Source organism: Tupaia chinensis, unplaced genomic scaffold, assembly GCF_000334495.1.
Source record: "Tupaia chinensis unplaced genomic scaffold, TupChi_1.0 Scaffold146445_1, whole genome shotgun sequence".
In the NCBI taxonomy this organism is placed as follows: domain Eukaryota; kingdom Metazoa; phylum Chordata; class Mammalia; order Scandentia; family Tupaiidae; genus Tupaia; species Tupaia belangeri.
Window position 1 is genome coordinate 2,917,301 of NW_006206301.1, and position 12,311 is coordinate 2,929,611.

The 12,311-nt window shown below is 36.5% G+C and overlaps 1 protein-coding gene across 2 annotated transcripts in view; it reads right to left on the reverse strand.

Annotated features, from left to right (window-relative positions):
• Positions 1–890: 890 nt before the first annotated feature.
• The window catches only part of SNX16 (sorting nexin 16), a 32,292-nt gene continuing 20,871 nt past the window's right edge, over positions 891–12,311 (reverse strand). For both annotated transcript variants that reach the window (XM_006168939.3, XM_006168940.3), the window contains 4 exons: positions 5,367–5,436; positions 2,869–3,005; positions 2,232–2,351; positions 891–1,473 (listed from right to left, as the gene is read on the reverse strand). In XM_006168939.3, the coding sequence (XP_006169001.1) occupies positions 1,377–1,473; positions 2,232–2,351; positions 2,869–3,005; positions 5,367–5,436 (424 nt within the window). In that variant the 3' untranslated portion in view covers positions 891–1,376. The remainder of the gene's footprint in view (positions 1,474–2,231; positions 2,352–2,868; positions 3,006–5,366; positions 5,437–12,311) is intronic.

The following is a 12,311-nucleotide window of genomic DNA, read 5'->3' on the forward strand; positions in this document are numbered from 1 at the left end:
AAGGCACTGCACAATCCTTTCTCCTCACTCCACTTACCAAAGAAACTCACCAATTAAACTTGGCACAGAAGAGTTTCATTATCATAAAGTGCATCACTTGACTATATCAAAAAGAAAGTCAGCCATAATACAGAATGACATCTTCACACATAGAGAAATAAACATGCAATGACAGGAGTCAAGCTAGTTAGGAACTCTGCAGAATATATGGCTTTTTCTCTTTCGCATAACACCATATTTGCTAGAATCTGTAATATATTTCCAAAAGAATATGTCTTGATTAGCACGAAGAGGTAGTGTTCTGAAAGAGGCAAACTCACTGAACCTACTGGGTAGAGATTTAAGATAAAGATTATGTGGAAAATAAATAAGCAATACATGTAAAAAAGCTGGTATGCTTAGAGTATCTTGATTTTAGTGAATCAGTTTTTAAAACCAAGGCTATTTTTGTATCATTTTAGCCATATAATTACCGTTCTTTCAAACGGTCCTTTCCTTTGGTACTAGAAAGTCATCTTATTTTTTAAAATATATCATTACCATTTCAAATAAGCAATTTTTATTTAGAGGTGGTAAACAGGTCAATGTTTAAAACTCAGCTTATCTTTATCTTTACTATGATATTCATTGATTTAAACCACTAATGAAAATATGTCAGAGATACAAATAAATATATACCTCTCAGATAGTAACATGCAACACATTTTTTTTTTTTTTGAGAGGTTTTTGCTATAGGGCGCGTGTGCTCACCAGAAAGACAGAGAGAGACAGAGAGACAGAAAGTGAGAAATCACCCCCCAAGGGGGATGGTCATGCTGCAATCCCTTCTCCTCCATTCTCCTCTCAGGATCTTGGGCACGCACGCACACGCACCCGGTGTTAGTTTAAGCCACCAGGTCTGGGACTCGAACTGTGGCTGTCTACATGGGAGTCCAGCGACATAGCCATTACACTAACTGCTGGTCCCTACATGCAACTAATTTTCATTAGACTAATGTAACTGGTGATTTCACACACACACATACACACACACACACACACACACACACACACAAGTTTGGAACCATATATAGGCAAAATTCCATCATAATTTATGCACAAGATTTAAGAATGTGAGCTTGATACAGAAGTGTAAGAAGATTATTTTTTTTAGTGTAAATACAAGGCTGGATAAAAGATGTTTAAAAGCAGCAGTGAATATATTTCCTATCCCAATAACTTATAAAAAAACCCCTTTCTTTATGTAAACTTTATACATGTGCATTCTTTCTCTTTTCTGTAAAAGCTTCACAGTTCGTTTTTTTCTTTTTAAACAGTATTTGCCACTCTATTCTAAAGGCTGAACCACGGAGATGGAGGGAACTTCTTGTGATTTATTAGTCTTCTTCAGCGTTATATGCAACTTCCGCTACTTCGATCTCTGATATAGTGTTCTCAGGTTCACTAAAACTTAAGTGTGGCTTACTATCAGCTCTGCAAAAAAAAAAAAAAAAAAAAAGAAAAACATATTAGCAAAGTGATTAGATGTATACTATTTTTTTCATTATTACCTTTAAACATCTTTATGGAAAGAATTATTTAAATATTTAATGCAAAAATACTTAATGTGAAAGAATTTTTAAACATTCAATCACAAACCTAATATATTTTAAGTCGTCATTGCTAGGTAACACCTTTGGAGATGTATTTTTTTAACTCTTTCAGTTCTCCAAACTATCACTTACCAATAAAAGTCTAGTTTGTAATTACCTTTACCACTGTAAAACTTGTTCTTATAAATATAGCTCAACCACTACCACTAAAGTATTAACAGCTATGTAGGCTTTATATGCAGTAACAATTCTATGCGCTTTCAAATCTATTATCTTTTCATCATTCCTAATAGATAAGAAGGATGGTTACTATTTCAGAGTCCTACTTTTTTAAATGAAAAAGGGTGATACTGAGAGGGATTAAAACAATTTATCGAGATGTACAAAATTATGAAATTAACTGATTCAGACCCCTCCTTTAATTCAGACAAAGCTCTGAAGTAAGTGATGAGAAAACTTAAAGTCTAATCCAAAGATTCATTTTTTGGGGAGAGTCTAGAATATCTATGGTCTTCCACTTTTTTGCTTAGCAGATTCATGACATGACACTGAGTTCATAAAAAAGTGCTCTGTAGAGTATGAGGCCTAGTCCCTTCCAATTATTCAAATGATTAGGCTAATAAACTAAACATCATATACCTAGATTCTTCATCCAAGACATCCTGATCGATCTCAAGGGCAGAGGACTCCACCTTTAGGATCTGTCCACTTTCTGCTCCTGACACATACAGTGATTCTTCAGGTTCCAAAGATAATGTTCTAAAAGCATGTTACAGTAAGTTATTTTCTACAAATTAAATGTGTATATAGTTATTGTTATGAATACATGTAGTGCTAGCAGTCTTCAGCTGTTACATCTGAATACAGTTACGTGGCTAATAAACAGCTTACTCCAGGAGTCAGCAGAGAAATTAGTGGCTATGATTAGTTTGAAATTAGTTTTAGCACAAATTTAATATACACTGATAAGGCAAACTAGAACTTTCATATGTGAAAAGTTGGCATACATGCCTAGAAACAAAGATACCATTTAAATAGATTAAGATAGAGTAATGCTTATCTTGTTGAACAGCTAAAGACTTATTTTTCTACATTTCCCATCATTCATATTAGCTTTCTAATCAAAGACAAATTTCCCAGTCTATGAGGATATACACTGAGAATCCACAACTTTCAGAATCTGAAGTTTCCTAAATCATACTAAATGTAAAGGGCATTTGGCCCAGAGAATGTATAGTTGAATTAGTCAGACTACATATGAAATGCTCACAAATACCTGATTCTGTTCTCTAAAGTGTCTATATAAAGTTGCTTGTCATGGAGTAGTTTCTTCAGTGATTCCACCTCTTTCTGTTTTTCAAGTAGTTCTTTCTGTAAATGGTAGTTAGTCTCTTCTAAAGTTTCACAGAAAGCCTTAAAAAATACATGCACAAAAAGAATAAAATTACTTATGAGCATCTTTCTCAAAAGCATTAATATGGCATGAGAGAAAATATGTCATCAAAATAGTAGGCATATAACTTGAATGATTGTTCTCTACTCTTTAGGTATTTTTGCTCACTTAGTCCCTATCCACCAGAGGGACTTCTATATACAGCTTTTTCCTTAAGAATTATTTCAGGGGACAGCAGGTGGCATGGTGGTTAAGGGTGCTGGGCTGTGGTTCGAGTCCCAGACCTGGTAGCTTGGTTTATCACTTTCTCTTTTTCTCTTTCTCCCCTCATCTTCCTCTCTTACTCTGTCTTTCTCTGGTCAAATTAAAATAAATAGATAAATAAAATTAAATAAATAAAATAATTCTTAAAAAAAAGAATTATTACAATAGTAAGCTGCATGTTTGAAGTGAATATGTATTATTCCCCTAATGTAGGCTTGGGAAAAAAGAAAAATAAACAATATTTACTGCTTCAGTTTTTACTCTTTATAATCTATTTTTACCCACTTCTACATGATTACACTTAAAAACTCCCATAAAACTACAGCTCCTGACTTTATTTGTACTAGCTTAGTAGATAAATTGCTGTAGCACCTATTCTTTGGCTTGTCCTTGCTTCTCCTACCATTTTCCAGGAGTTCATTTCAAAAGGAAGGGGATGAATTAGTAAACAGAGAGGTCTTTCTCCATTTCGAAGGATCAAGCCAATAGAAATGAAAACACATGTCTACACAAAGTATTCTATGAAGCTGTTCACAGCATTAATCATAATAACACAAAATTAGAAACAACACAGATGTACCTCAAATGGTGACTGTTATACAAAACATAGCATAGGCAAACAGTGGAAAAGCATTCAGTAATAAGGAATGAGATAATGACAGATGCTGTAACATGGAATACCATCAAAATCATGCTAAGTGAAAGAAGTCAGATGTAAAAGAATATACTGTGTACTGTAAATTATGCATGCTGCATACATAGTGTATGTTGTAAACTACAGACATCGCATTGCTTAATGAGAGGGTTGCATTTTGAAAACATCATTAGGTGACTCTGTTATGTGACATTGTAGAGTGTGTTTGCACACCGCCAGGCTGTATGGTATAATATTAAGGGACCACCATCATATCTGCAGTCCATAATTGACCAAAATGTTGTATGTGCCACATGATTGTACACACACACACACGCATACACACACAATATGGCTACATGAAATATCCAGGAAAGCCAAATTTGTGAAGATCAAATTATCAGTAGTTTCCTTAGGCTGGGAATGCAGACTGACTGCAAAATGGCTGTAGGTATTTCCTTTCCTTTCTTTTTTCCTTTTTTTTAGGGGCAGGATAATCAAAGTATTCTAAAATTAGATTACGTTGATGGTGGCAGAGATCTATAAATTTACTAAAAATTATTAAATTGCACATTTACAATGGAATAGCAAGTAGCAAATGGGTGAATTTTACAGATTAAAAACTTTACATTAGTAAAGCTGGTTTTAAAAAGCTATGGCATTGGGACCAACGGCTATGTCGCTGGACTCTCACGTAGTCGACCGCAATTTGAGTCCCAGACCTGGTGGCTTAAACTCACGCTGGGCGTGTGTGCGTGCATGCCCAGAATCCCGAGAGGAGAGTGGAGGAGAAGGCATTGCGGTGTGGCCATACCCCCTGGGGGGGTGATTTTTTGCTTTCTATCTCTCTATCTCTCTCTGAAAAAAAAAAATAGCTAAGGCATTCACTCTACACAAAGAACCAAGTTTAACTGAAAAATATTACAAACCTTCCAATTAAATCTGTTCCATTTGAATACCATTAAACATTTGGGGGAAAAACTGTATAAAATCCTAGCTGATCTATTCTTACCAAATCTGCTTTGTGAATCTAGCCTATTGCTTCAAGAAATAGGCCACTGTAACACGTCAATTAATGTAATTTGAGCAGCATCAAGCATGAGCTGAATTGATAACAAGACAATCACTTGTATTCCTGAAGTTAAATTTTAAATTTGATTTTAAACACTCAGATGAAAGAGGATAGCATAGAAATAGTACTATTAAATGTAGAAAAAGTAAACTCTCCAATCATTTTTTTAACAGTAAAAATAAAAAATGTAAGATTTAATTTTAGAGCTTCAGTGACTATATGACATGAATGAATGCTTCACTGAACCAGGTCCATGATTTCAATGAAAGAAACTTTTGACTCAAACATTAAAAGCTTTCTGTACAAAACTACCATCATCTGAAATTGTGATATTTTGCTGTTTGAAACAAAGTAGTTATTGTACTGCATTATTTTTTCCCCGTTGCATGTGATATGTAATACAGCACTTACCCTGCTCTCTTCTAGGCTATCAAATGGACCTGGTGGATCATCCAGACAAAGAAATTCTCTCACTGCAAGGCTTTTCAAAAGAAAAAAAATTAGCTAGAGTACAGATGAGTTTATAAAAGACAACAACAAGCAAGAGTTACTTAGAGGCCAGACAGCATTTTAAGGAAGTAGGTTTAGCTGTTAATACCAAAATCAGCAAACTGTTTATGTATTCACACAAGTAACCAAATACAAATGCAAAGCTATGAAAGATACATGATAACTACTTTCTAAGATCTTAAGGACATAAACAGACATCATGAGTTCACTGTTACAAACTACAGGACATAATTCAGAGTAACAGTAGAGGAGACCCACCTAAACAGTGACTAGCCTGACTTGAAAGAAATAATCGTCTGAGTTAGTCTAACAAAGCCATTATCCTGTTATGAATAAATACAATTAATAATTTATACTTCACTTATTTCTCCTTCAGTGGATACTTCTAAAGTAACTGAAAAGCATTTATTCTGAAACAAGTTAAAGATCGACCCTGCAATGATATTTATTGTATTTCCTTAACTATATCCTATAGACTACTTAAGAGGAAAAAATTCTGACCATCCCATTTCTGAATCACCACAAACCTGAAAGTAATAATGAAATAATATGGTGTTGATACACTTATACTTTGCAATGATCAGAAATAGGCTACAAGGGTTGATAATGAAATTTCCTTAAAATACTAGATTGTCGGGCAAGTTATGACATATATTTCTATGCAAAAATGCTGCATGACTTCCCCAACCACCTAATAAAAATCCAGCCTGGCTTTTCTAAAAAGCAATTTTAGACTGAGATGATTTTCTATATGATGGTTAAAGTATAAATGTGAAGACTTAATTTTATTTTTTTGAGTATTTTGTAAAAAGACAAGAATATATTTTCTTGACATGTTACAGAAAGATGTCACCCTATGCTGAAAGAGAACGGGGCTTAGAGGGTCAGATGGATCAGAGAGGTTGAATATGATTTTTTAGTGAAATCAGTCTAAAGGAAAAACCAATATGAATTAATATAGAAGAGTGGCCTAAAGAAAATAATGCAGAAGATTCCCCCAAACACAACAAAAGTGGGTGGTGATTTACCCTGAAGAGCAGAATTTCTGGATTATAAAATCCTGACAGTATAGGTAAAAAAGGACACACATTCAGAGAAAAGGACACACCTTGGGGAAACTGAGAAGAGCTCATGGAACAGTACACGGAAAGGATCATAAATGTGACCTACTGAACCATCTAGAGTATGGTTTTTATCTCATTAACCTGTTCACGCAAGGGTACTAACCACACTTAAAGTAAACCATCTTGTGTTTGAATGTTGCTGAAAATTAGAAAATTATTTCTTTTACTGATTGGAATTTTTCTCCTTGTAGTTTATGAGTCTTAGTTTTTTTATTTTGGGGGTCATCTACAGTAACCTTATTATCTCCAAGAAACAACACTATTATAATACACTGACATTTTCATAGTATTCGACACATTACACCCATGGGACTTTCACACAGTGTATTTTACTTAACTTTCACAATAACCATGTGAAGGAGGACAAACCCTTACTTCTTCTTCCTAATTTGTTCACTGGTAGACTTAATTTCCTAATCTCTGTTCTTTGTTCAATCTTGAATACTTTTGCTTCCATTCTCCTTCAACAGTGAATAGGTATGAAAAACATCAGAGTAAAAGAGAAACTAAGATAATCCAACAGTGTTGAATTGCTTTCCATTTCTTTTGTTACCTGGAATACCTCGTTAGTATGTTGGAAAATGCTATTTTAAAATTGGAATTAGTCATGAACTTAAATTACTGGAAGATAAGATCATAGGTGGTACTGGCATAAAGCACCTGCCTACAAGCCAGGTTTCAGCTCCCCGTCGATGGCACTCCATCTATTCTTGTGCCCACTGCACCCTCTCAGGCTTCCACGCGTGCTTGCTGCTATTACCTGGTCCTGCCTTCCCATCTCCCCTGGCCCACTCTGACTCATACTCCATGACTGTCTTATCTGTTACCTGCTTGTGACCACCTCCCCTTAGGAAACCCTCTTTGCCTCTCCTTACTATAATAGGTTCAGTGTTCTTCCAAGTATTACCACAGCACCTCGAAGAGATCCCTTCTGTAGGACTTACTATGCAGTGTCAGCATTACGTTGAAACCTACTAGAAAGCCCAAGTCCTCAGCCCAGACCAGTTAAATCAGGGTCAGTAATTTTTTTTTTTTTGAGAGGTTTTTGCTATAGGGCACGTGTGCATGCCAGACAGAGAGAGACAGAGAGACAGAAAACGAGAAATCACCCCCCAGGGGGCATGGCCACGCCACAATCCCTTATCCTCCATTCTCCTCTCGGGATCTTGGGCACGCATGTACACGTGCCCGGCGTGAGTTTAAGCCACCGAGTCCAGGACTTGAACTGAGGTGACTACATGGGAGTCCAGCGACATAGGCATTACACTAACTGCTGGTCCCCAGGGTCAGTATTAACAAGATTCCCAGGTGACTCACACTACAGCTGGAGAAGCACTACTCTAAAGCTAAGTAGATTTGATTAGTTCTCCTCCCCATCACAATCTTTCAAATATATGAAGATGGCTATCATATATTCCTCAAGTAATTTTCCTTTTTAAAGGGTAAATATTCTCATTTTTCAATTGTTCCTTATGTAAATGTTTGATAATTATTTTTTTTAATCATACAATATTGTTAACCCAATAGACCCTGAACTTTTTTTTTTTAAATCCAGAATTAAAACAATGAATTTTGGGGGCCAGCACTTAGCGTAATGGCTATGTCACTGAATTCCCATCTAGTGGACTGTGGTTCAAGTCCCGGACCCGGTGGCTTAAACTCACGCAGGGCGTGTGTGCATTCGTGCCCAAGATCCTGAGAGGAGAATGGAGGAGAAGGGACTGCGATGTGGCCATCTCCCCTGAGGGGTGATTTCTTGCTTTCTGTCTCTGTCTCTGTCCTTCTGGCGAATGCATGCTCCCTAGAGCAAAAACCTCTCCCTGGCCCAAAAAAAAAAAAAAAAAAAAAAAATTACTACCTTCAAATAGCCAAATAACCATTTGATATGCACTGTTTATACATTGTTTATTAACTGTTCTTTCACTTTCCTTTCTTAAATCTTTATCACTGTACAATAGTTACTTCTTAATCTTCATGGCTAAGAGCTCACCATTAACACACGGGCAGCTCATAATGTTACAACTTCTCCAACTATAGCAAAACAGAAGTAGAAAAAAATAAGACCTGAAGGGATATTAATGACTGTTGACTGGACCGTGTTTAGATACACTGAGAAAATACAAAGTAAAGAAACAGATAAAAATGTTGATTTTCCATGATAAAACAATTTAGTAGAGATCTTACCTGCTTAATAAATACTTAAAGATTACTGTATGAAAGGAGTTGTGATAACACAAAAAATGAGTTAGGTGCTACTCTTGTTTTCAAAACAAACTTAGTAAGATTTGTCTCCCAAAACTATAATGGACAGAGTTAGATTTTTTTCAGAAGAGGAAAGAATGTATTTTAGGTTTTTTTCGTTTGTTTTGGTTTTTAGGTTTTCGCCACAGAGCATGTACGCTCACTAGAGACAGAGAGAGGGGAAGTGAGAAATAACCTTCCTGAGTGGGGGGATGGTCATGCCACAGTCCCTTCTCCTTTCTCCTCTTGGGAATTTGGAGGTGCACACACAGAAGCCCCACATGAGTTTCAAAGCCACTGGGTCTGGGACTTGAACTGTAGTTCAGACATGTGGGAGTCCAGTGCCTTCACCACCACTCCACCTGCTGACCACAAGAGAGAGAATTTCTGATTGAAGAATTAGAGAAGGCTCCTCGGAGGACAGTATTTGAGCTGAACTTTAAAAATCAGTGATATTTGGACCCTCAAAGAGAAGTGCAGAAGGGCTTTCCAGATGAGAGAGAATATCATAAAAAGACTTATACCAGGAACAGCATCTGAGTCAGTCTGTAAAGGTGAAGGATCTGTAAATATAGTCTTTTATTGCACAATATCACAGTTAAAGTGTAGAAATTTTGTATTTTCTTGTGCTACTTAGAAATCGTTACATCATTAATCAGTACAGCAAACAGTTTACTATTTTTCAGAAGTATATGGCCTAGTTACTTATTTATAGCATATAACCTATTTACCAAGTTTTTCTTACTTTTTATTTCTTTAAAATGACATAGCTATTACTCTAACTGCTGGTCCCTAAAGGTAGTAATTTTTCTTTTCTTTTTTCTTTGAGAGGTTTTTGCTATAGGGCGCGTGCGTTCGCCAGACAGACAGAGAGAGACAGAGAGACAGAAAGCGAGAAATCACTCCCCAGGGGTGATGACCACACTGCAATCCCTTCTCCTCCATTCTCCTCTCAGGATCTTGGGTATGCACACACACATGCCTGGCTTGAGTTTTAAGCCATTGGGTTCGGGACGCGAACCGCGGTCGACTACGTGGGAGTCCAGCGACATAGCCATTACGCTAACTGCTGGTCCCCAGGTAGTAATTTTTCTATGCTATCATTCCAACTGTCAACCTGATGTTAGCAAGCATCTCAACAGGTGATGGACAATTAACTGATGTTTTACATAGTGATTTTTCTTTCCTACTAGAGGGTAAGTGTACTTCCCAGAGACAGACAGAGAGAAGGGGAGAGGGAGAATGTATCCCCCGATGGGATGTGGTCATGCTACAATCCCTTCACTGCCATTTCTCTGTCAGGATTTAGAGCATGAATGTACACACACCAATGCGTTTTTCAAGCTGCTGGGGTCAGGATTCAACAACCATCATCCATATGGGTTCCAGTTCCCTTTAACCACTACGCTACGAGTCCTGCCCTATGCATTTATTCTGAAACACATTTTATATTTTCATAAAGATGTGTTGAGCATTTTGTCTTTCCCCTTCTTTCCCTTAGAGAGATTTCAAGCGTCGGTCTGGTAAGGTACCTATGACCCCAACTAGAATTTGAATTTTGACTGTAAATACCGTTAAATCCCTGGCTGTGGAGTGCAACAGTAACAAGAATACTGTAGAGCACTGCAGCAGTTCAGTCCCTGGCATGTGAGAATTAGATATGTATTCATTTTACAGAATACACAGTAACAGGGGTAAAGGTATATAATAAAAGAAAAAAAAAACAAAGAAAGTACTATGTAGATTTTAATGAATCAACCTTCAATTTATAGATAGCTATTTGGAAACCAGACTTTCTATGTATCTTCTAATCATTTGTTTCTGACTTATATCTACCTATCCATAATCTTAATCCAGCCTTCCAGGCTCTCAAATCCTATTTCCAGTATTGCTTAATTATTAGAAACAGACAGATTTTTCCCTACTCCGAGTTCCTGTCATTTTTATAATGTGTACCATATCAAGTAGCAACTGATTAATCCCATTTTGTTCAATAAGAAGCTAATTTCTCCAAATGAATTTTAAGACCAGTGAATATATCAAAGCTTCTTTCATATCCTTCTTCTTATGATATTGGACAAAAGCTTAAGATACTCCCTCCCCCAACTCATATTTTGAACAATAGATCATTAAGAAACCTCTTACATTGTGGAATTAAAATGCTACCACTTATCCATCAAGAAGACAGTGGGTGTCTACAATCAACAAGGAATAATTTATCTTCTTGTAGTTCTTAAATGTGTCATAATGTGGTATGTGGAAAGTGGGTAGGCAAAGGAATGCTAGGCATGATGCATTCTTTAGAACCTAAGAATACCTAATGAAACTGTTCTCCAACTTATTTGGTCAACAAATTTTTCTTTCTCTGAAATGCTGAGCAAGACCACCCAACTGTTCTGAGGTATGCAGTTTGAGAGACGACATGCCTCTGGTAATGTTTACCTTACTACCATCTATTATCAGTAAATAAAAATAAAGATGCATCTGAATATGTCAACTAAGAAATATTTACTCAGCTCTAAGAGTCCTCTAGGGTATGGTATAAACTATATTTTCTTTAAAGGCTTTTTCTGTGACTTTAGTTTTTGTTGGTTTTTATTCTTGCTTTGTGGGTCTAAGTCAACACTATCTTTTTTTCTTTTGAGAAATGTTGAAAAAATATGTAGAAAAGTAGGGAGCATTTGTGTTCCTATAATCTAGGCCACACAATTGCTGACTCTGTCACATTTGCGTCAATATTTTTTTCTTAACAAATGACACAAGAGTAAATATTAACAGTTGTGTCATTCATTCAAGAAGTACTTACTGAGAGCTGTTAGTGCTGTACTAAGCAATGGACACTGAATGGTGAATAAAACTCACACATGACCTGTATCATAGAATTTGGTGGGAGAAATGATCAAATAATCACAGATATAATCATAAACTGAAATGCTGTGAAAGTAAAGTACCACTTAGCCTTTCTGAACTGAGGTTCCATGAGAGAATTAAACCCTAGTGATAAATGATTTAAGTGATTATTTTATTAACTGTTTTAAGACTGGTATATAGTTAGTATCTTACTAGAGGTAGAGGAGGGAAATGAGTTCATTACATACAATGGTTGTCTTAAAGAATTAGGAGTTGATTATCAGAACGCCTGAGAAGGACTACTATAGACACTGTGAAAAAGGACTGACTTCGCCTTTGGTTGTGAGTGAGGGGGTGGTCAGGAAAGATGTTACCTAAGAAAGTGAAGCCTGTGCTGAAATCTGAAGGAAATATAGGGTTACCTAAGCCAGGGCTGATGGGGCAGCAGGATGAGGTGTTGTCTTTCTAGGAAACAGCATATTTAGGAAAGAACAAAATCTGTGCTTGAGAAGACTGGCAGGTAAAAAGGGACCAGAGGCATGACCGAGTCGAATGGCATCACAAGAGACTACTGTGGCTCTAATGGGCTACAGAAATAAGAGTACATGAGGGTGACCGGGTGATCAGCAGG